Below are 22,724 nucleotides of genomic sequence, written 5' to 3'. Positions count from 1 at the left end.
AAGCAAACCCTCATTGTGTTTTCATGTATATATGAAGGTAAGAGTATCCTGTGTTTACTCATTTTTGAGTCTATAACAAAGAAGTTATCGTAGAGGAATAATATGCTGAAATTTTTAGTTATTTACTCATTTATCCAAAAATAGTTTATTAAGCACCTATTACTGCCAAAGTGACTGTACACTGGATAGAAATGAACAAAATACAACCCTACCCTAGAGGAGTTCACAGTCCAGCGGTAGAGATCTTAACAAAACCAAATCTATGTGTCATCTTGATAGGGGCTATGACAGGAAGACTTGGGAACTGGGGGGCATGTCACTTACCAGAGGCACAGGAGAGAAGGGAAAGGAGGGAATCAAAGAAGAGGGATCATCAAGTTCTGATCTTGTATAGTGTTGAAATGAGCCCACACACGGATGAGATAACGTTTAGAAAAGAGGAAACAACATGAGCAAAGCTGTGAAAGCTGGACAGAGCTTCCATGTTTAGGGAATAATACGTATTGTGGTTTGGGCTGGAGTGTAGAGTGGGTGACATAAGAGACAACAGCAGAGAACCTGGCAAAGGCCAGATCAGAAAGGGCCTTGTGGGCCACTGAAGAGCCTGAACTTTATGGGAATTGACCACTCCTATGTCATATGCAGGACAGTGATCGGTAAGGAGGTACCATGAGTTCCTATAGCTCCTGAGAGTCTGAGCCACACAAGTCAATACCTGATCAATGCCTATCTGTGTTGACTCCTCTTGTCTGTGTTAGGCGAACTGTGGGATTTTTTCACATCATCTTACACATTGCTAGGCGCATGGGAGGAGCTCCAATAATGTTCATTAATCGATTAATTGAAGGCACCTCATGCAATAATACATATATTCATGAAGTCTTTGCTGCCTCGGCATAGCCCCTGCCAATCTCAGCAGACGCTAAGTCACTGCTTCTCTTGGCAGATTGTCCTCCCCCTTCTTGCTCATTCTACCAAATTAAAAAAAAAATGTTCCTGGGTACAACAAGCTATAAAATAAGTGATAACTAAGGAGCACACTGGGTGACCAGAGGGATATAAATCCTTCCCCATAGTATGTTCCTCAAGCCAAGGACGCACTAGCCCTATCAGCAGTTTAGGAATACCACTACCTCCCTCCAATACAAATAAAATTGAACATGTTAAAGGTCTCCTTTGAGAAACTGCTGACCTTCTCTAAGGTATTACTACTTTCCACATTAAAAATGATGCTTTAATGATGACAAGGATATTAATAGGAGGATTATTTCAACAATTAATATAACAGCAAATTATTCTCCTAGCTGTAAGGGCAGTGGAATCTGATGTGCTGCCTAAGATCCATCTGAGGTAACAGTATTAAAATGACCTGTTTTTGTGTCATCTCCCTACCTAGACTGACTGTGAATTCCTGGGTGGTAGGGACCACAATCTATTTCATCTTGGCATTCCCCCTTGCCTTTCAAAATAGGTCCTGGCCCAGGATAGGAGCTCAGGAAAGTATCTGCTGAACTGAACACCATGTACCTCTGTCCCCTGCCCCATCCATTCTTTTTTTTTATTTTTATGAAATCTTTATTGTTCAGATTATTACAGTTGTTCCTCTCCCCCCCCCCCCATAGCTTCCCTCCACCCGGTTCCCATCCCACCCTCTGCCCTTACCCCCCTCCCACTGTCCTCATCCATACGTGTACGATTTTTATCCAGTCTCTTCCCACACCCCCGACACCCCTTTACCCCCGAGAATTGTCAGTCCACTCCCTTTCTATGCCCCTGATTCTATTATATTCACCAGTTTATTCTGTTCACCAGATTTTTTATTCACTTGATTTTTAGATTCACTTGTTGATAGATGTGTATTTGTTGTTCATAATTTGTATCTTTACCTTTTTCTTCTTCCTCTTCTTAAAAGAAAAAATGGGTTGGAATAAATTTTTAAAACACTAATACAGTATATTCTATAGCAATTAAAGCAGTTCCAATCTATTCAGTTGTAGACATGAGAAAAAGTTATGTGAATGTTGTCAGCATTTGTTTGTATCACTAAACGAAAAAAATAAAAATACTTCTGTATTCTTAAATAAAAAGTCTACTGTACAACTTTGCAAATGTAAAGGTAATGTTTTTACTAGAGCTGAACTAGAAGGCTTAATAAAACGCAAAGGTAGCCCTTACCAAATGCCAAGGACAACTCCCTCTGCCAGCGTCTGGATAGAAATCCAGTAGCACATTCCTAACTATCGATTTCAATGACGAAGATGGTGATGGAGAAGCCAAAGTTTGATACATTCTTTTCAGACCCCTCTCAGGACTGTTTCCATAGTTACTGCTGATCATTGGGAATTGCACTGTGGGCTTCTTAGATGAGCCTGTGGTTGTAACTGAAACGTCTTTTAAATATATATATTTCAGAGAAGAAGGGAGAGGGAAAGATAGAAACATCAATGATGAGAGAGAATCATTGACCAGCTGCCTCCTGCGCGCACCACACTGGGGATCAAGCCTTAAACCCAGGCATATGCCCTAATTAGGAATCGAACCATGACCTCCTGGTTCACAGGTCGACCCTCAACCATGGAGCCGTGCCAGCCAGGCGCAATGGAAACTTCTGAAAGCAAGAACAAACTTTAAACTGTGTGGAAAAGCAGAGATGGAGAACCCTTACTATGCTGAGGGCTATTTGGATATTTATAACATCATTCACAGGCCATACAAAATTATCAACTTAAAAATTAGGCTACTGCCCTAGCCGGTTCTGCTCAGTGGATAGAGCGTCTACCTGTGGATTGAAGGGTCCCAGGTTCAATTCCGGTCAAGGGCATGTACCTCGGTTGCAGGCTTGATTCCCGGCCCTGGTTGGGGAGCGTGCAGAGGCAACCAATTCATGTGTGTCTCTCACATTGATGTTTCTCTCTGTCTTTCCCTCTCCCTTCCACTCTCTCTAAAAACCAATGACAAAATATCCTCCATTGAAAATTAATAACAACAACAAAATTAGCCTGCTATATTGGTCAAACATTTAATTAACTCATCTCTAACTCATTGGCAGGGCCAGACCAAATGATTTCTTGGCCACAGCCCGCAGTCTGGACAGAGAACCTTTCTCGACACTGAGATAATTACCTAACCCCTGCTCCTTCCATTGTTTGGAAACATTTGTTGGCCATTAAGCCTGTTTTTCCCCCCTCATTTTCCTATTTTCTGGGATAAACACATCAAAACAGAAAGCTTGACTCTCTAACAATGCTCTCTGATTAGTGGTTTGCAAAATGCTCTGTAATTTTATGATTTGCTGGCTAGAAATGGAAAAATAGTGGAATGCAAATAATGCTGTGGCCCAAAAGGGAGTGAGGCACTCTGAACTTGGTTCTACTGTGGACTGCCTCTATAAACTTGGTTACAGACCTCAGGTGCCTCATCTAGAAATGGAGAAACTGGACCAGATCCGTGTTGCATGAACTCTTCTGTGGAAGACCAGTGCTCAAGATGTTAGTAAGAGTTCTCAGAAAAGAGGCTCTAAGGTCAAAGATAGGAAGTTGGCACACTCCATCCTCTCTCCAAGTCACATGCACTCTAAAGGCTCTAAGAAGTCAGCAATAAAGAAATGTACTTTGCATTGTTTCAAACTGACTTTTCCTGGGTTATTAATATCTATTCTGAGAAAGATACATTGGAATAGATCTCCAGGGTCCCTATCAGCTCAAACCCACTGTGATTTGTATCAAAAGTACTAAACTATTGCCTGGGGTACCTCTTCTTCCCACTAATCCAGTTCTCTTAACCCAGTATGGCACTTAAATGATACTTTGGTCAATAGGAATTTATTATGTGTAGTTCATTTTACTGTAATCAGAGTAGTAATTCTCAAAAACTCAGAATACAAGACATTTAAAACACTAAGGGGGAAACCTACAGTTACTGAGCTTCTAGTACTTAATCTATACTGTGCCAGCATTTTCCCTATATTTTATCATTTGATCTTTAGACAACCATAACAATATCGTTATCATCCTATTATAGAGAAGGAAACTGAGGCTTGGATAGGCTAAATAACTTGCTTAAGATTATGCAGCCAAAAAGTGGTGAGCACCAGATTTCAAACCTAGGACCATTAATCTCCCAAATCTTGGCTCTGCTTGGAGCTCTGCCACCATGATTAACCTTTCCTGGTATCAAGTGGGAATAGTAATCCTCACATTGCTTCTCTCACAGAGTTGCTCCAAGATTCAAAGGCAACGACAGGTATGAAAGAGCTCTGTAATGTATAAAGATATGAATATGAACGGCATTTGAAACACTGTGCATATTTCCTTTCATAGTTTATAAGGTACTTGAGGTCTTGCAGGCTTCCCATCATGAAAGTCAATTGTCCTTATCCCAGACACCCTCCTCAAGTAGAGCTTCTTAAAATTTTGCAGTTAAGATTTTGGATAAACAGGAAACATGTTGGTTTCCCAGTATCGGTACTGACTGCTCTTTAGGCTGTTTGTCAGAGTCATATTAAACAACCACCCTGCTTAAGGAGTCAGAAGTAAAAGCAGCAGAGTGGGCAGGAGCCTGGCAGAAGGCCTGTAGATAGAGGAAAAGCCAGACTGGCTATCAGGTGAGACTCCTAAATCTCATCTTGTAACATGCCTTGGACAGCAGGTCCTAGAAGCCTTTGTATGAAATCTATCCAGGTGACCAACGAGAGAGAGAGAGAGAGAGAGAGAGAGAGAGAGAGAGAGATGATGTGGCAGGGAGCAGGGGGAGTGGTGGGAGATGGGGGAGCAGGGTTGGCCAGCTTCACATTGTTCTGGAATAAAAAATACCTTGGCAGCAATAGATGAGTCTAGGGCTCTCAACTCATCCTCTAGTCTTGCCTGGGATCACACCCTCATGATCACATTGCTGTGGCCACCTGCTCCCTCCAGCTTCTGGCAGACAGAGGCCAAAAACAACAGCAAGACATTCTTGGAACTGGGCTCTAGTTAGGGACAGAGAAGTAAATAACAGAAGTCCTTGCTCTTAAAGAAAGCACTGCACCAAAATGGTTTGAGCCTAACCAGAGCCTCTCTTGTATAGCAAAGTGTCTACTTCATGGGATATAATCAAGAATTATGCGAAGTGAAATGAATCAATGGACCCTACATTCTATGACTTAGCACCTGTTTGATGTCAGGAGCTCTGGATTCTGGCATGAATAATTCAGTGACTACGGGCAAATTACTTTCCTCTGTGGGTCTCAGTTTACCCATCTGTATAACAGGCTCTGCTATCCCACAAGTTGCTATGTGTAGCCAATGAGGTGATGGTGAGACAGTGCTCTGTAAATGGCATGAGACGGAACAGCGGGAGCTGAAGGAGCACTGGGGCACATGGTCCGAAAAGCTCAGAGCCCAGTCTGCGGAAGACTTAAAATAAACTTCCTTTCTTTCTCCCCAGGCAACTTAGGTTTGCTTTTCTCAAAATGGAGATGTTTTTTGAGTGAAGGGAGAAGGAAATTTGTTACTCAAGTAGGGGAAAGAAAGGTTGTCATCTGTCTCCTTTTCAAAGTTTGTGTGAACCACTGTATTGCAAAAGAAAGCACAGGATTTGGGATTACAATCCTAACTTTTGTTAATCAAAAGCTATAAAACCATGAATAAGCCTCAACCTTTCTGACTTTTAGTTTCCTCATCTGTAGATTGGGAAATTTCCTAAGTCTTAATATTATAGTTACGATTCAATTAAGTGATGTTAGAAAAGTGTTTTGTAACCCACAAAATGCCACACAAATACCAGTCATTACAAAGCTGTCTTCCCATCAGCTCATGAGCTACATAGGACAGTAGTTATTACCATTTGACAGGAGGGATCATCAAAGCCTTGAGAAAATAATGACAGTAACATACAATTCAACTCTGACTTCCTCCAGCAGAGGTAATTATTCCTTTGATTTATTATAGAGGTTGTTTATTGGTGTGTTTGCCTCATTAAACTGACGGATCTGGGGGAGGGGACTACATATACCTTACACTCCCTAATGCCCAGCATGGCACACTTAAAAGGTCTTAAGTAAATGTTACCTGGGTGATGACTAACACATCTAAACCCAGAACTCCTAATCCCAGGTCTAGGGTTCTTATATCCAGAGAAAGTAGACTAAACCTCATAGATTTGACTTATCTTAACTTTTCATCTCTTCCACAATTCCTCCACTCCAGCACACTCAACTTTCCATTCCTGTAGTCTGGTTCTTTGTAGGCACTGGTCCCTCAGCCTTGAACACAGCTCATCGGCTTCTTTGCCGAGCTAATAATTCCTATTCACCCCTCAGGTCTTTCTAACCTCCCCTAATACAGGCTCCCTCTGTATCTGCTTTGTTTATCATAAAACCCCGGCACACAGAATGTGTCCAAATTACCTCCTAGAAGCTGAATGAAATACTGGATCTAGAAATCCAAGGGTGATGCAGGGGAAAATATTACTGGCCTGGAAGTCAGGAGGCCTGATTGATTTTAATGCTAACTCCACTACTATTGTGTGGGTTATCTTGGCCAAGCCCCATTCGTCTGAACCAGCCATAATGAGCTAACATCTATGAATGATCTCAAAAGGTCCTTTCAGCACTGACAGTACATGAGACTTGGATTCATGCTAAGTCGTAGGGGTGAGGAACTTCTGAAGTCAGCTGTGTGCTCCACAGTATGGGAAACGCAGCATTCCCACCCACAAGCAGTACTAGGCACATTGGACTCTGCTGTCAGCAGCACCCCAGCCTGTTGGTTTACTGAATTCCTCTTGATGGACTGCCAAGAATAAATCGTAGGTGAGCAGCAGAGCATTTTAATGAGTCCAGAGTCTAATGAATCTTTTCCTTCCTGTGTCAATTAGAATTTCAAAGCTAGGATCCCCAAGGACCAATTTATTGGGAACAGAGAGAAGCCTTTTGTTCATTAGCTGCTGCCTGAGCTACCTGCCCTGGCCCTGTATGTCTGATATGTAACAATCCTGCTTACTCAGATATTTCACCTGGTCAGACAGAGATGGCAAGGGAGGTTAGATAGAAATGCCCAACATTTCTGGGACCTGAACTTAAGAAAAAGGAGGGGTCCAGGGTATTTGGAGGCAGGGGGGTGATCAGAGAATCAGAACAGCTGAGACTTAAATGCCACCTTCTCAAGATACTGGTCTCCAAAGAGATACTATGCCATTCACCCATCTAAGTATCAGGTGTGACACCTATTTAACTAAGATATTTTGAAGTCTCACAACCCCAAAAGTAGGTATCAATAGCACTACTTTATAGCCAGTTTAGCTCAATGGATAGACTGTTGGCCTGTGGACTTAAGGGTCCCAGGTTGGATTCCAATCAAGGGCACGTACCTTGGTTGCAGGCTCAATCCCCAGCCCTGGTTAGGCCACATGTGGGAGGCAACCAACCAATGTGTTTCTCTTAGTCCAATTTTCTCAGAGTCCAAGTGCCTCCCTTCCACTTTCTCAAAAACCAATGGGAAAATATTCTCAGGTGAGGATTAATAAAAAGTAAACACACACACACACACACACACACACACACACACACACACACACTAGAGGCCCGGTACACAAAAATTTGTGCACGGGGGTGTGGGGGGGGGGGTCCATCAGCCCGGCCTGTGCCCTCTTGCAGCCTGGGACCCCTCAGGGGATGACAACCTGCTGGCTTAGGCCCGCTCCCCGGGGGGATTGGACCTAAGCTGGCAGTCAGACATCCTTCTGGCAGCCCGGGAGCCCTCGGGGGATGTCCACTTGCCAGCGGGGAGCAGGCCTAAGCTGCAGTTGGACATCCTTAGCGCTTTGAGGCGGGAGAGGCTCCCACCACCACCGCTGTACTGGCAGCCATCAGCCTGGCTTGTGGCTGAGCAGAGCTCCCCCTGTGGGAGTGCACTGACCACCAGGGGGCAGCTCCTGCATTGAGCATCTGCCCCCTGGTGGGCAGTGTGTGTCAAAGTGACCAGTCATTTCCAGTTGTTCTGCTGTTGGGGTCAATTTGCATATTACCCTTTTATTATATAGGAGTGCCTGGCCAGCCTGGGTGAGGGGCTGATGGCTGTTTGCTGACTGGCCACAGCCCCTTCAGGGTGGGGTTCCCCCCTGGGGTGCTGGCCAGCCTGGGTGAGGGGCTGATGGCTGTTTGCAGGCTGGCCACAGCCCCTTCAGGGTGGGGGTCTCCCCTGGGGTGCCTGGCCAGCCTGGGTGAGGGGCTGATGGCTGTTTGCAGGCTGGCCATAGCCCCTTCAGGGTGGGGGGTCCTGCTGGGGTGCCTGGCCAGTCTGGGAGAAGGGCTGAGGGCCGTTTTCAGGCTGGCTAAGCCCCCCAGCAGGGACCCTCATCCCATGAGGGTGTGGCCAGCCTGGGTGAGGGGCTGATGGCTGTTTGCAGGCTGGCCATGGCCCCCAGTCACCCAGGCTCCCAGTGGAGGCTGTCTGGAAGCAGGTATCTGGGATTTATTTGTCTTCTATAATTGAAACTTTGTTGCCATGAGTGGAGGCCACAGCCGGCTCAGGGCAGGAAGGAAGCTTGGCTTCCTCCATCACCCGGGCAACCAAGCCTCCTGCTTGCTCCAGCTCTGTGGCTGCTGGCCGCCATCTTGGTTGGGTTAACTTGCATATAGTTGCTCTGATTGGCTGATGGGCATGGCTTGGGGTGTAGTGAAGGCACGGTCAATTAGCATCTTTGTCTTTTATTAGTGTACATAGAGAAACTGAGGCTCTGAGAGGTAAAATAAGAATTAGCCTAAGGAACACAATTAGTAATTGTGCATTGTTGGTCATCTATTCAGTGGAGTTTGCAATCCCCCTTATTCCCAGAACATAATCTAAGCAGACAACCCCCAGGCCCATACCTCAGAAATCTTTTGATTTATTTGATTTGTGATGAGTTGCCAGTTCTTGATCTAAAGGCTCCAAGGCACCTAGTTCTTTGCCTCCTGTCCTGTCCTCTCCAAATCACACAGGGCCAGCCCAGTGGCTGTGCTCTGTCATCAACACAGAACATTTTCCAAGGCGAACAGGTAAGCAAGTCAGGTTTCCAAATAGCTCTGGATGGAATTTTAGGGCTCTAGTGGGAAAAACACTTAAGAGTGAGGTCAGGAGGCTTGTCCAAGTTTACAAAGCTAGAAAATAGCAACAACTGGAACATAGGTACGCACTGAATCCTACTCTCACATCTATCTACATAACTTTTTATTTTGAGATAATTGTAGATTCACATGTAGTAATAAGCACTTTTTCTTTTTAAAGCACTTGGCATGGTACCTACAGAAACTCACTCAATAAGTATTAACTATTAGATAATTAGGAAAAACAGAGAGGGCAGTTCAAGATGGGCCTTTAAGGAAGAGTTAGCCTCACTCTATAAAATGCCTGAGGTATATAAATATAATACTTTAAATAATCTTTCCAATGACTCCATCAAGCAGGTATTAACATCCCATTTTACAGATGAGAAAACTGCTCTCAGGTCAAGTTACTTGTCCAAGATTACTTTGTTCCAATATGTGCCAAAAGTGGGATTCAAAGCCAGGTACAATCAAACCTCGTTTCTGGACCAATGACAAGTCAGTTCTCAACCAAATTGTTCACAGAAAATGTCTCCGTTGTTGAACCAACTTCAGCTTTCAACCTAACAACCCTTTCATTTTGATACCTCAGCATGACAAAAAGCACCTCTCAGGCAAAAACAACACAAAACAAAACAAAAACAAAGGAAAGAATGCTTTTGTTGCTGGTGAAATCAAGGATTAGCATAATTTTAAAACACAAAGAGGCCATCAAGAGTGCTAATGTTGCTAAGATTGTGAAAGAAGCAATGATCACATGCAATTGAAGAAGTACAAAAACTGTTGTTGATTTGGATAAACAAAAAGCAGTTAGCCAGTGACAGCATTTCAGAGGCAGTGATACATGAACAAGCAAAGATACTGCATAGGACCTGAAAGACACCCCTGGAATGAATGCTGAAAGTGACTCCTTTAAGGCTAGTAGGGGTGGTTTGATAAACTTAAGAAAAGTGTTTATTTATAGGTTAAACAGTACATGTAATGTATAGAAAGATTAAAACGGAATCATTTGGGGGTCTGGATTAGGTTAATTCAATTTACATTCTTTCTAATGGAAAAAAATGATTTGGTTTTCAAACAAATCACTTCTTGAACAGCCTTCAAGAACCAATTATGTTCAAGAACTGAGGCACGCCCTAGCTGGTTTGGCCCAGTGGATAGAGCATAGGCCTGCATTCAATTCCAGGCAAGAGCACATGCCGGGGTTATGGGCTCGATCCCCAGTAGGGGGCATGCAGGAGGCAGTCGATCAAGGATTATCTCTCATTGATGTTTCTCTCTCTCTCTGAAATAAAAATATATTAAAACAAAACTAGCCCTGACCGGTTTGGCTCAGTGGATAGATAGAGCGTCAGCCTGCGGACTGAAGGGTCCCAGGTTCGATTCCAGTCAAGGGCATGTACCTTGGTAGCTGATCAATGTTTCTCATTGATATTTCTAACTTTCTATCCCTCTCCTCGCCCTTCCTCTCTGTAAAAAATCAATAAAATATATTTAAAAAAAACTAAACAAAAAAACAGAACTGAGTTACCACTGTATATCCTTTCTACATTGCTTCTCTAGAGAAGACTGGGGCTGGGTTCAAAGACAAGTCTGGATATAGACTGGAGGTTAAGAGCAGGCTGCCAGTTCAAGTATGAGGGCAGCATGAACAAGGGTGAGCAATTTATGGACATGCTCTCTTTGCAAAGGGTAGTTCAAAGACCCTGGACAGAATAAAACAGTAAATTCACATGACAAAGGCCAAATAAAATGCTAAAGTAAGGGCAGGGGGAAGAGGGCCACTGTGAGCTCAGTTGTATGGATCACAACTTTACTCCCTTTAGCTGGACATTAAAGATAGAGGTAGCATGAAAAAAATTGAAGAGCCAGAGAATAGGAGACAAAGAAAATAAAGCTCTGCCACTAATTAGATGAGTGGCCTTGGGCAAGTCACTTGTCCTCCCTGAGTTTTTTATATTGGGGGCTGAACTAAAAGACCTTCAAAAACTTCTGTAGCTTTGACCTTCCAGAAATCACTCTATTACCAGGTCGTATGTACAAATTTGAGTGTGGGAAATGCTAATGCTGTGATTAAGCAAAGAAGCCTGGGAAAACAAAAAAAAATTCTTTTGGCTCCAAATTTTTTTGTTAATATATTTTATTGATTTTTTTTACAGAGAGGAAGAGAGAGGGATAGAGAGCCAGAAACATCAATGAGAGAGAAACATCGATCAGCTGCCTCCTGCACACTCCCCACTGGGGATGTGCCCGCAACCAAGGTACATGCCCTTGACCAGAATCAAACCTGGGACCCTTCAGTCCGCAGGCCAACGCTCTATCCACTGAGTCAAACCGGTTAGGGCTTGGCTCCAATTTTTGATATTTGCTTTGCTTCAATGATCTTCAGAAATGATCTCCAAATGTAACACACACATCCTAACACAGCGACACACATGCACAAATAGACAAATACATATCACTTAATTCAAGAATCATTATCTCGAGAGAGAACCAAGATGGCGGCATAGGTTAACACCGGAGTTTGCTGCTTTGAACAACTACTTCAAAAGTGAAACTAAAACACGGAACGGACATCACCCAGAACCACAGGAACGCTGGCTGAGTGGAAGTCCTACAACTAGGAGGAAAGAGAAACGCACACGGACACTCAGAGGAGGCGCAGTGCTGAAGTCAAATTCTGAGGTGCGGAGTGCGCGGAGCGGGCTGGCGGCGGAGGGCGCGGTTGTTGTTTTCAATCGGGCGGGAGTCGCAGACTCTGAGCACCAGATCCGGGCGAGTCTTTAGGGACCCAGACTCAAACGGGAGAAGCGGGACTGTCTGGCTTCGGTCAGAGCGAGTGCAGCTTTCTCTCCGAGCTTTGCAGCGGGTGCTGGGACTCAGAGAGGCAGAGCCCCTGGGGACAGGACTGAGAGCCGCCATAACTGCCCTCTCCGGCCCACCCTGTTGATCCTGTGCGACCCGCCCCGCCCAAACCCTGCACAGAGGCATTTGCCGGATAGCCTCAGGCAAAGGCTAGATTAGCACCTCCCTAGAGGACAGAAGTTCTCTCACTGCTGACACAGCTGATTCTCATAGCCACTTGGCCTGGAGGTCAAACCCTCCCTGGAATTAGCTACAACAATCAAGATTTAACTATAAGACTTCGAATAAAGACCACTAGGGGGTGCACCAAGGAAGCATAACAAAATGCGGAGACAAAGAAACAGGACAAAATTGTCAATGGAAGATATAGAGTTCAGAACCACACTTTTAAGGTCTCTCAAGAACTGTTTAGAAGCTGTCGATAAACTTAATGAGATCTACACGAAAACTAATAAGACCCTCGATCTTATATTGGGGAACCAACTAGAAATTAAGCATACACGGACTGAAATAACGAATATTATACAGACGCCCGACAGCAGACCAGAGGAGCGCAAGAATCAAGTCAATGATTTGAACTGCGAGAAAGCAAAAAACATCCAACCGGAAAAGCAAAATGAAAAAAGAATCCAAAAATGCGAGGATAGTGTAAGGAGCCTCTGGGACAGCTTCAAGCGTACCAACATCAGAATTATAGGGGTGCCAGAAGATGAGAGAGAGCAAGATATTGAAAACCTATTTGAAGAAATAATGACAGAAAACTTCCCCCACCTGGTGAAAGAAATGGACTTACAGGTCCAAGAAGCGCGGAGAACCCCAAACAAAAGGAATCCAAAAAGGACCACACCAAGACACATCATAATTAAAATGCCAAGAGCAAAAGATAAAGAGAGAATCTTAAAAACAGCAAGAGAAAGAAACCGAGTTGCCTACAAGGGAATACCCATACGACTGTCAGCTGATTTCTCAACAGAAACTTTGCAGGCCAGAAGGGAGTGGCAGGAAATGTTCAAAGTGATGAATACCAAGAACCTACAACCAAGATTACTTTATCCAGCAAAGCTATCATTCAGAATTGAAGGTCAGATAAAGAGCTTCACAGATAAGGAAAAGCTAAAGGAGTTCATCACCACCAAACCAGGATTATATGAAATGCTGAAAGGTATCCTTTAAGAAGAGGAAGAGGAAGAAAAAGGTAAAGATACACATTGTGAACAACAAATATGCATCTATCGGCAGGTGAATCTAAGAATCAAGTGAATTAATAATCTGATGAACAGAGTGAACTGTTGATTATAATAGAATCAGGGACATAGAAAGGGAATGGACTGACTATTCTTGGGGGGGAAAGGGGTGTGGGAGATGTGGGAAGAGACTGGACAAAGGTCGTGCACCTATGGATGAGGACAGTGGGTGGGGAGTGAGGGCGGAGGGTGGGGCGGGAACTGGGAGGAGGGGAGATATGGGGGGGGAAAAAAAGAGGAACAAATGTAATAATCTGAACAATAAAGATTTAATTAAAAAAAAAAAAAGAATCATTATCTCATGTTATGTGTGAAACATAATACACATTACTATTTCCTTGAGCCTGGAATGTTAGGCCTAACAGTTTAGCCCTAACTTCCTTTGATAACTTTAACCCTAACCACACTCCATTCCTGAAATCCTATACTCTGGCTACACTGAACTGTTTACCCTTCTCTAAGACACACATGCAAGCTTCTGTGCCTTTGTCTTCACTGGGTCTCTTTGCTTGGAAGCTATAGATTACCCTTCACAATTGCCAAATAAATACCTCATCTTTGAAGTCTAACTCAAATATCACTTCTTTTGTGACGCCCTCCTTGATCTCCCAGGAAGTTAGTGTCCCCCTCTCCGCCATGTTCCCAAAGCACTACATGTTTCCATAATACTTATCATCACTGTCATCTACTTATTTTACCTGCCTGTCTTCCTTGATCAACATGACTTCAAAGGCCTTGACCTTGTGTTTACCTTCTCCTTACTCCTAAGTAGTTACCCCGGGTGCCTGGCACAAATGTTTATCAAACTGAAATGTTTATCAATTAAGAATGCTTCCTAATCTTCATTGGCAGATTTGATCAGGTTGTTAGATCTTCCTTCATATCATCCAAATAGTTGGTTTCCCTAATATTTTTATCCACTAATATGAACTCCTATGGAACTGAAAGCCTGAGGAAGAGGAGGAGGAGAGGCTGGAAAGAATGAAGAGAAATAGTCTTTGCAGAGCCTTGAATGTCATGCTAAGGGGACTGGATTTATTCTAGACGTTTTATGAGCAGGGAAGTGATAGGAATAAGATCTGTATCTTAAAACCTATGGAGAGAGAAAGGAAGTTATATTTTAGGAATAAAGACTGGAGGTGGGGAGATGAATTAGTTGACAATTAAAATAGTCCAAGAGAGAGATGATTAAGATCTGGCCTGGGATAGTAACAGTAGGGATAAGAGATGGGCAGAATGTTCAGAGATAAAACCATATAATGAAAAAGCAGTTACCTACTTTACTTGAGTAGAACTCTGTGCTCAAAACAAAAACAAACTTCCTCCACAAGTAACTCTTTAACGTCTTTTCATCCAAGATGATCCTGAGGATAACTAGAGGCAGGAAAAAACACCTCTTTGACCAGGGAAGAAGCAAGTCTAGGATTAACAAAAGCCAAACTGCAGGCCAGTGAGCAGAGCTGCAGGAGAGCTCAACATCTTGCTGATGGCTGCTACCTGCAGAAGCTTTAGCAAAGAAGTCCCGTCTGTACACCTGAGCAGAAAGGTAATTTCCTGGGCTGGGCCTGCTCTAGCTCTCTTTAACATAATAGGCTCTGATCACTTTCAATAGTATATGTTAAAGAAAAGTATCCAAAACTTGGAAGTAAGGCCAAAAATTATTGTGACCTTTAAAAGTCATGTTAGAACATTTTAAAATATGTACCTGAGAGTCATCTGACACAACTGGAGTATGGAAGTTTGTTTGACTTACTGTTCATAAATGGTTAAAGACCAAGTGTTTAAAAACTGTAAAGTTAGAGGTTAATGTGTAGAAAACTGAGGTGGTGCCGTTTTTTAAAGCAGAGAGGATAACACCAAAGGTTCATTTCATTAGGACATTAACCAACGTTGGATCTAATTTAGCAATTTAAGTTCAGCAATCCTTTTTCCACCACCAACATAAATCTAGTTTCTCAGCTATTCTCTTTCTGCTGTTTCCCACATTAATGAGTTAAACAAAACTTGAAACATGCTCACCATATGTATAAGAATTACTCCCATCCATAGGCTTGTCTACTTCACAGGAACCAGATGCCAGGCAAGAGAAGCCTGACAGCCAAGCACAGGATGTTAGTGAAGTAGAACAGGTGGTCACTTATGAACAGGGCACCAGACTAAGGGTCAGGAGACCTACCACTAATTCACTGTGCAACCTTAGACATATTTTTTACTGCCCCCTTGCTGGGTCTCAATTTCACAGTTATAAAATGGGAAAGTTGATCTAGGTCAGTTGGTCAGGGTTCTGGGAACCCTGGAGGTTTAAGGCAGGGGCTATCTTTGGTGAGGGTAAGGGGAAAGCTGAAAAGGTTCTAACATCACAGCACTTCCCGACACCCACTTCAAACAGAGCAGCTGTTTGTTTGTTTGGTTGGTTGGTTAATCCTCACACCAGGGTATTTCTCCGTTGCTTTTTGGAGAGAGTGGAAGGGAGGAAGAGAAACAGAGATACATCGATGTGACTGTCCCCAAGTCCTCTTTGCCTGACATGTAAGTCACATTCAGTAGTCTTACTATTTGCACTTTCCCTCTTGATGGAAGTAACAGACCAGGTATTGAACCTGCAACCTAGGATGTGCCCTGACCGGTATCAAACCCTCAACTTTTTGGTGTGTGGGACAACGCTACAACTGACCAAGCCACCCTTCTGGGGCAGAGCAGCTCTGGTTCTTTTTGTTTGTTTGTTTTTGTTGTTATTGATGTCAGAGAGAAGAAGGGAGAGGGAGATAGAAATATCAAGGATGAGAGGGGTGTTGCTCAGTGGTTAAGCATCGACCTATGAACCAGGAGGTCATGGTTCGATTCCAGGTCAGGGCACTTGCCCAGGTTGTGAGCTCGATCCCCAGTAGGGGCATGCAGGAAGGCAGCTGATCAACAATTCTCTCATCATCGATGCTTCTCTCTCTCCTTCTCTCTCTCTCTCTCTCTCTCTCTCTCTCTCTTTCTCTCTCTCTCTCTCTCTCTCTCTCTCTCTCCCGTCCTTATTTATTATTTTAAATTAAGGGAGATAATACATTTAAAGTACCTATTACAATACCTGCACATGGTAGGTGGGCATTCAATAAATGCTACTTCCATCAAGAGGGAAAAGGCAAATAGCATGACTACTAATGTGACTCACATGACATGTAGGGAGGACTTGGGGACAAACCCCAGCCAGCTGCAGATCAGAGCTACCAGTGGCTCAGAATGGGAATGGGCTGATTTGGAGAGTCTGTTGTGCTCTTCTAAGAGCATCTGGATCCTGTTCCAGCCAAAGCAAATCAAACAGGGGTGCTTATGGAGCGCTTGTTTCTAAAACAAGTTCGGGCTGTGTTACTGACACACGCCACAGGGGAATTGAGAGGGCTGCTGGCAGAGATGTTAAGAAAGCTGACATGCTTTCAGTTCCAATCTTTGCTAGTACATTTGTATGGGTACAACTGACCTTGGCTCCAGAGGAGAAGAAAACCCTGGACTAAGACACAATAAAACCCAGGCTTTGGTGTGAGCTCGACCCTGAGCAGATGACTTCACCTCTCCGGCGTGTTTTTTTTCCTCCTCCACATAGTAATTCTCTATGTGCCTGCTCTATTATCACTATCCTAATTTTCAGATGATGATACTATAACTCGGAGAGATTAAGTTAGGACTGGCAGGAACTTGAATTCAAGGTCTGCTGTCAAAGCCTGTAGTCTTTCTACTCTGCTGCATTAATAAGGGAATTGAACCAGGTGGACCAAGGAATTTCTCGACCTGAAAACTTATGATCTTAGTGGCCTGAAATTGTGGTTTCAAGAGCATTCTAAATACTCCAGGGCTAGATAAAGCCTGGCTGGTTAAGGAACCTTCCCATATGAATGATACTCTCAACACCAGCAAAAACTAGGTACAAACAATTTGAGAGCCAGAAGAGAGCGGACAGTGGAACTTTAGAAAGCCCTGAAGAGGCCCTTGGAGAATATATCACCTGATGGAGAATATATTATAGATGAAGATATGGAGGCTGCAGAAAGAGAAATAGCTTGATTGGGAACACCCAGAAAGTGGGTAATGGAGCACAAACAAGGTTCTATGTCACATGGTCTCATACCTGCTTTCTACTCAGTCTCCAACCTCCTAGGCCAGTGGTTCTCAATCTTCCTAATGCCGCGACCCTTTAATACAGTTCCTCATGTTATGGTGACCCCCAACCATAAAATTATTTTTGTTGCTACTTCATAACTGTAATTCTGTAATTTTGCTACTGTTATGAATCGTAATTTAAATATCTGATATGCTATATGTGTTTTCCGATGGTCTTAGGCGACCCCTGTGAAAGGGTCGTTCGACCTCCAAAGGGGTCGCGACCCGCAGGTTGAGAACTGCTGTCCTAGGCTATTCTCATCTTCTCTTTTTTTAAAAAAAATATACTTTATTGATTTTTTACAGAGAGGAAGGGAGAGAGATAGAGAGTTAGAAACATTGATGAGAGAGAAACATCAATCAGCTGCCTCCTGCACACCCCCTACTGGGGATATGCCCGCAACCAAGGTACATGCCCTTGACCGGAATTGAACATGGGACCCTTCAGTCCACAGGCCGACGCTCTATCCACTGAGCCAAACAGGTTAGGGCTCATCTTCTCCTTGATATTTCTTTTCCAAATGCTGGATGACAGGCATTCATTGCTCCAGCAGCAGATTCCCAGACACTTCCAACACCTTCTCTTTGTAGATAAGGGCTCTTTCTTTGTAACTGTCCATGGTATGGCCTCAGCAGGACTGAGGCTAAGGTTTCTCCTTTGGTCTCCTCTTGACTTTTTTTTCCTTTTAACTCTTTGATGCCTTTGAACCACAGACCAATATGCCTTTAATATATTTTTATTGATTTCAGAGAGGAAGGGAGAGGGAGAGAGAGATAGAAACATCAATGATGAGAGAGAATCATTGATTGGCTGCCTCCTACACACCCCCGACTGGGGATGGAGCCCACAACCCAGGCATATGCCCTTAGCCAGAATCAAACCTGGGACCCTTCAGTCTGCAGGCCAACACTCCATCCACTGAGCTAAACCAGCCAGGACCCAATATGCCTTTAAAGGCACAGAACTGGAAGGGACATCAGCAATTATAGATCAACTTTCCACCTCATTCCCTCTTTATAGAGCTAAGGAAACTGTGGCCCAAAGATATCAAATGCTTTCCCAAGGTTGAGTTAGTAGAACAGGATTAAAAGCCTGGATTGTAACACCTTTTATACAATCTGACAATGAACACATGGTATCAGAATTTACTTCAATTACCAGCGGTTGAACAACAATCCAGGCCAGGCATTTTTTTCATCATCTCCTATTAGCATCACAATAACCATATAGGCATTATTGTCCCCATTTTGCAGATGAGAAGACTACAGCTCAGAGAGATTAGTCACACAGGAAATAAACAGCAGGGCAAGGACTCAAACCTTTGGCTTTAAGGCCTCCTCTCTTTCCCCAGTATCATATGGCCTAAGGCAATGGCCTCGCGAGCCACATGCGGCTCTTTGGCCCCTTGAGTGTGGCTCTTCCACAAAATACCACGTGTGATCGGTCATGTACAGTGCGATTGAAACTTCATGGCCCATGCGCAGAAGTCGGTTTTCGGAAAGGAGATAGACGAAACAAGTATACAAGACGAGTGTGGATGGGAGAGTTGGAAGGGGTCGACCTCAGCGAACATACCTCAGTCAGATTGAGGACGTTTTAGCAAAGGCCAGTTTAGGAGTACCCTAATTAAGTTAATAACAATGTACCTACCTATATAGTTTAAGTTTAAAAAATTTGGCTCTCAAAAGAAATTTCAATCGTTGTACTGTTGATATTTGGCTCTGTTGACTAATGAGTTTGCCAACCACTGGCCTAAAGTTTTAAAAACTATATGCAATGGTGGGAAAGACACAGTTAATTAATCTCCCAAAAGGTCAGTTATACTATAGGTAGCTTTTGTCTCTTGGCCTATGCACTTATTACCATAACTCTTGACTGATATGCCAATTGGGAAAATGGAGAGGGCGATGAGAGTAAGAGAGGTGAGTGGAGACTCAAATAATACAAAAGGACAGATAATTCAAAAGAAGCAATTTTTGCTTTTGTGTTAACATGGTATTCTGTAGGATAGTTTTGTTTTATTTTTCTACATTTGCCCACCATAAGTCCCTTTTATTCATGTCTTACTCTTCTCAGAGTTCAACACTTTGGGCTCAGGACCCTGCTTTTCTGCCACTGCCAACATCCTCAGAACTGCCCTCTGATTGATCTGACCTACAGGATCTATCAGTACCTCTTCTGTCTGGCCTGATGCTCCAGTAGGACAGAAAAATCCTCTTTATTTTTAATGAAAACTGGGGAAGGAAGGAGGGAAACACAGGGTCCAAGGGGGCCCAGAGCCCTTTGCACACCATTCCTTCCCCATAAGTGAACTGAGTCTTATTGCTTTTCTGTGACAGCAACCCTCAAGAAAGCCAGCTGAGAAACAAAAGTAATAAAATGTGGGCAAAATTCCTGGGTGAGGAGAGAACCACGGCAGTGTTTGTTATATGAGCTACTCTGTCAGCCTCCCTCAGATTTTCTCCACTGAATTCTCTTGGGGCCATAGGATGATTACACTAGCAGACAATGAACCTCCTGCTTTATTAAGCTACAAGGTCCACTTTGGGCAGACACGCATCCCCACACCTTGAAGGATGATGAGGCACGCCACTACTCCCAGACCTTCTGACTCTGTCCAGGTCCCTGTCACGATAGTTACTAACATTAATACACCTTTAGATTTATATATAGCAGTTATTTGAAATGTCCCTTATACAGTCGGCTGGGTAAAAGCTGCTCATTGTTTATAGGTAAGAAAACTAAAGGCCACAAATATGTACCCAGAAAGCTCAGGCATTGCTCAGAGCTCTTGCTACTTCAATGTTACCCTATGAGATCCAAAAATAAGTCTTATTTCTCCCCTCCCTCACCACAAATGTTCCCAAGTGACCTTTATTTCACAAAAATATTGCCAAATACTACTTTTACTACATGCTATTTAAATGGGAAAAAAAGGCAAATTCACAAATTATGTACCTTAAAAAGTTAATTCTTCTACTTTGAGGCTCTACACATCAGATAGCATCAGTTCCCAAGACTGAACCAGTGAATTCTAAACTCTCTTACATTAATCTTTCACATTAGGTGGGGTAGACATACACCAAAGGAGCTTCTGAGTCATGTCACCTGCCCAGGCAAAGGCTGAGATTTTCTATACTCTTGTGTGGTTTTCCCCAGTCCACTCTTAATCAATCAGCTAGTCTCTGAAAACCACAGCCTATAATTTTATATATATGTGCTACCACTGTGAACACAAAAACCACTAAGCCTTATTTCTTTAATGGCATCAAATCTCTCCTTTGAATCTTAGCCATTAACAGGCAACAGAAGTGTTCTGCAAGGCCCCCGGAACCATCTGAAAGCCTCTGAAGCCTGTGAGGTGGGCTGCTGTCTCCTCCAGCCATGGGCCAGGCACAGCCTCCTCAGAAGCCTGGGAGACTGGCTTTCCATGTGTCACCTGACTTGCTGCTGCACTGCCTCCATCTCCTACACAGAGCTCAGGCCTGCCCAGTGCTGACCGGCAGGCAGGATCCAGGCTGCCCAGCACTACGCGTCTAGCCCTAGCCCACTCCTTGTTGGTAATGCATACACTACAGACCACTGTCTTCCCCACTGTTGCTGAGTTAGGCTCTCTCTGAGGCTCTAGATACTTCTTCAGAGACATCAAGAGCAAACTGCCAGCCCACAGGTAAGTCCAGCTGAAGAAAAGTCCATTTGGACTGCACAGTACCTTAAAAAATTTTAATTAAGCCATAAGAAACTAAAAAAAAAAAATAGAAGAAGAAGAAAAGCAAACTAAACCCAAAGCAAGCTAAAGTTAGGAAATAATAAAGATTAAAATAAGAAATCAATAGCCCTGACTAATATGGCTCAATTGTTTGGGTGTTGTCCCATGCACCAAAAGGTTGCCGGTTTAATTCCCAGTCAGGGCATAGGCCAGGGTTTCGAGCTCGATCCCTGGTAGGGGACATGAAGGAGGCAGCCAATAGATGTTTTTTCACTCTCATATCAATGTTTTACTCACTCCTCTCCCTTCTTCTCTCTCTCTCTCTCTCAAAAAAAAAAAAATCTTTTTTTTTAAAGAAATAGAATAAAAAATGAAACCAAAAGTTGGTTATTTGAGATCAACAAAATTAACAAGCCTTTAGCAAAACTGGCCAAGAAAAAAAGAGAGAAGGTACAAATTACCAAAACCAGGAATGAGAAAGTGATCATTACTGACCTTACAGAAGCTAAAAGGATTATAAGGATATACTGGGAACAACTTTAAGACAAGAAATTAGGACGTTTAGACAAAACAAACATATTATGAGAAAGATACAAATGATTTAAAGTGACGCAAAATGAAATAGAAAATCTAAGTACACCTAAAACAAGTAAAAAAATTGCTGAATTAGTAATTAAGAGAAAGCTACTGACCAATATCTCTTATGAATATAGATAAAAATCTGCAACAAAATATTAGCAAACCAAGTCCAACACCATATAAAAATAAAAAGGATTATACACTATGATCAAGTGGAATTTATTTTAGGAATATAAGGTTGCTTTAATATCAAAAAATCAATGTATTGCCATGTTGGTACAATAAAGGACAAAAACCACACAACAGAATCCAACATCCATACATAATAAAACCTCTCAATAAACTAGGAATAGAAGGGAACTTAGCCTGATAAAAGTTATATACAAAAAAAACTACAGCTAACACCATACGTAATGGGGAAAGACTGAATACTTCTCCCCAAAATTGGAGAAGTGTCAGTTTTCACCAGTTATATCCAACATTGTACTGGAGGTCCTAGCTGGTACAATCAGGCAGAGGGATTTTTTTTGTTTTTAGTGGACATCAAGAGTATGTCATTCTACTCAAAACTCTCCAGTGACTTCCTATTTCACTCAGTATAAAACCCTACACGATCTGGGTCCTTGTCAACCTGGTGACTTCTCCATAATCCACTCATACGTACAGCCTTGCTTACTTCATCTCTAGCCACACTGACCTCCTTTTATCAAACACAAGAAGCATACTCCTGTTTCAGGGCCTCTGAACTTGCTGAACTCTATGCCTGAAATGTTATTCCCCAAGATACACAGTATATCTTACTACTTCAGTTACTGCATATTTTTGCACATATTTTATTTTCTCACAGAAGCCTTCTTCCATCACACGGCCCCTCCCTGTCCCCTTATCCAGCTTTATTTTTCTTCATAGTATTCATTTATCTATTTTCCTTCACTAGAATGTAAACTACAAGAGAGAAGAATATTTTCTTCACTGCTACATTTCTAACACTTAAAACTGTGCCTAGCACATGGTGGACACTCAAATACTCACTAACTGACTGAATGACTTTAAAAAGAAAATGTTATATAGGAGAATGAAAAAAAAAGAGGGGCAGGGGGGACGACTAGCCCAAGAGGC

General features: G+C 43.0%; 1 protein-coding gene across 10 annotated transcripts in view; it reads right to left on the bottom strand.

The window, feature by feature from the left end:
• Nucleotides 1-22,724, bottom strand: part of RALY (RALY heterogeneous nuclear ribonucleoprotein) — a 90,904-nt gene that overhangs the window by 23,805 nt on the left and 44,375 nt on the right. Inside the window, exon 1 of one of the 10 annotated variants that reach the window (XR_009454072.1) lies at nt 2,176-2,317. The exons of 3 other annotated variants lie outside the window; for them this stretch is intronic. Coding sequence is in view for 5 of the 7 variants with exons in the window: in XM_059705905.1 (XP_059561888.1) it covers nt 2,176-2,289 (114 nt within the window). In the remaining 2 variants the exon portion in view is untranslated. Of the gene's footprint in view, nt 1-2,175; nt 2,318-22,724 lie in introns of those variants that run through there. 6 more of the 10 variants (XM_059705905.1, XM_059705902.1, XM_059705904.1 and 3 more) reach the window with 6 other exon arrangements.

The sequence above is a fragment of the Myotis daubentonii genome, chromosome 8 (assembly GCF_963259705.1).
Source record: "Myotis daubentonii chromosome 8, mMyoDau2.1, whole genome shotgun sequence".
Taxonomy (NCBI): domain Eukaryota; kingdom Metazoa; phylum Chordata; class Mammalia; order Chiroptera; family Vespertilionidae; genus Myotis; species Myotis daubentonii.
This window is presented reverse-complemented; position numbering and strand designations above follow the sequence as displayed.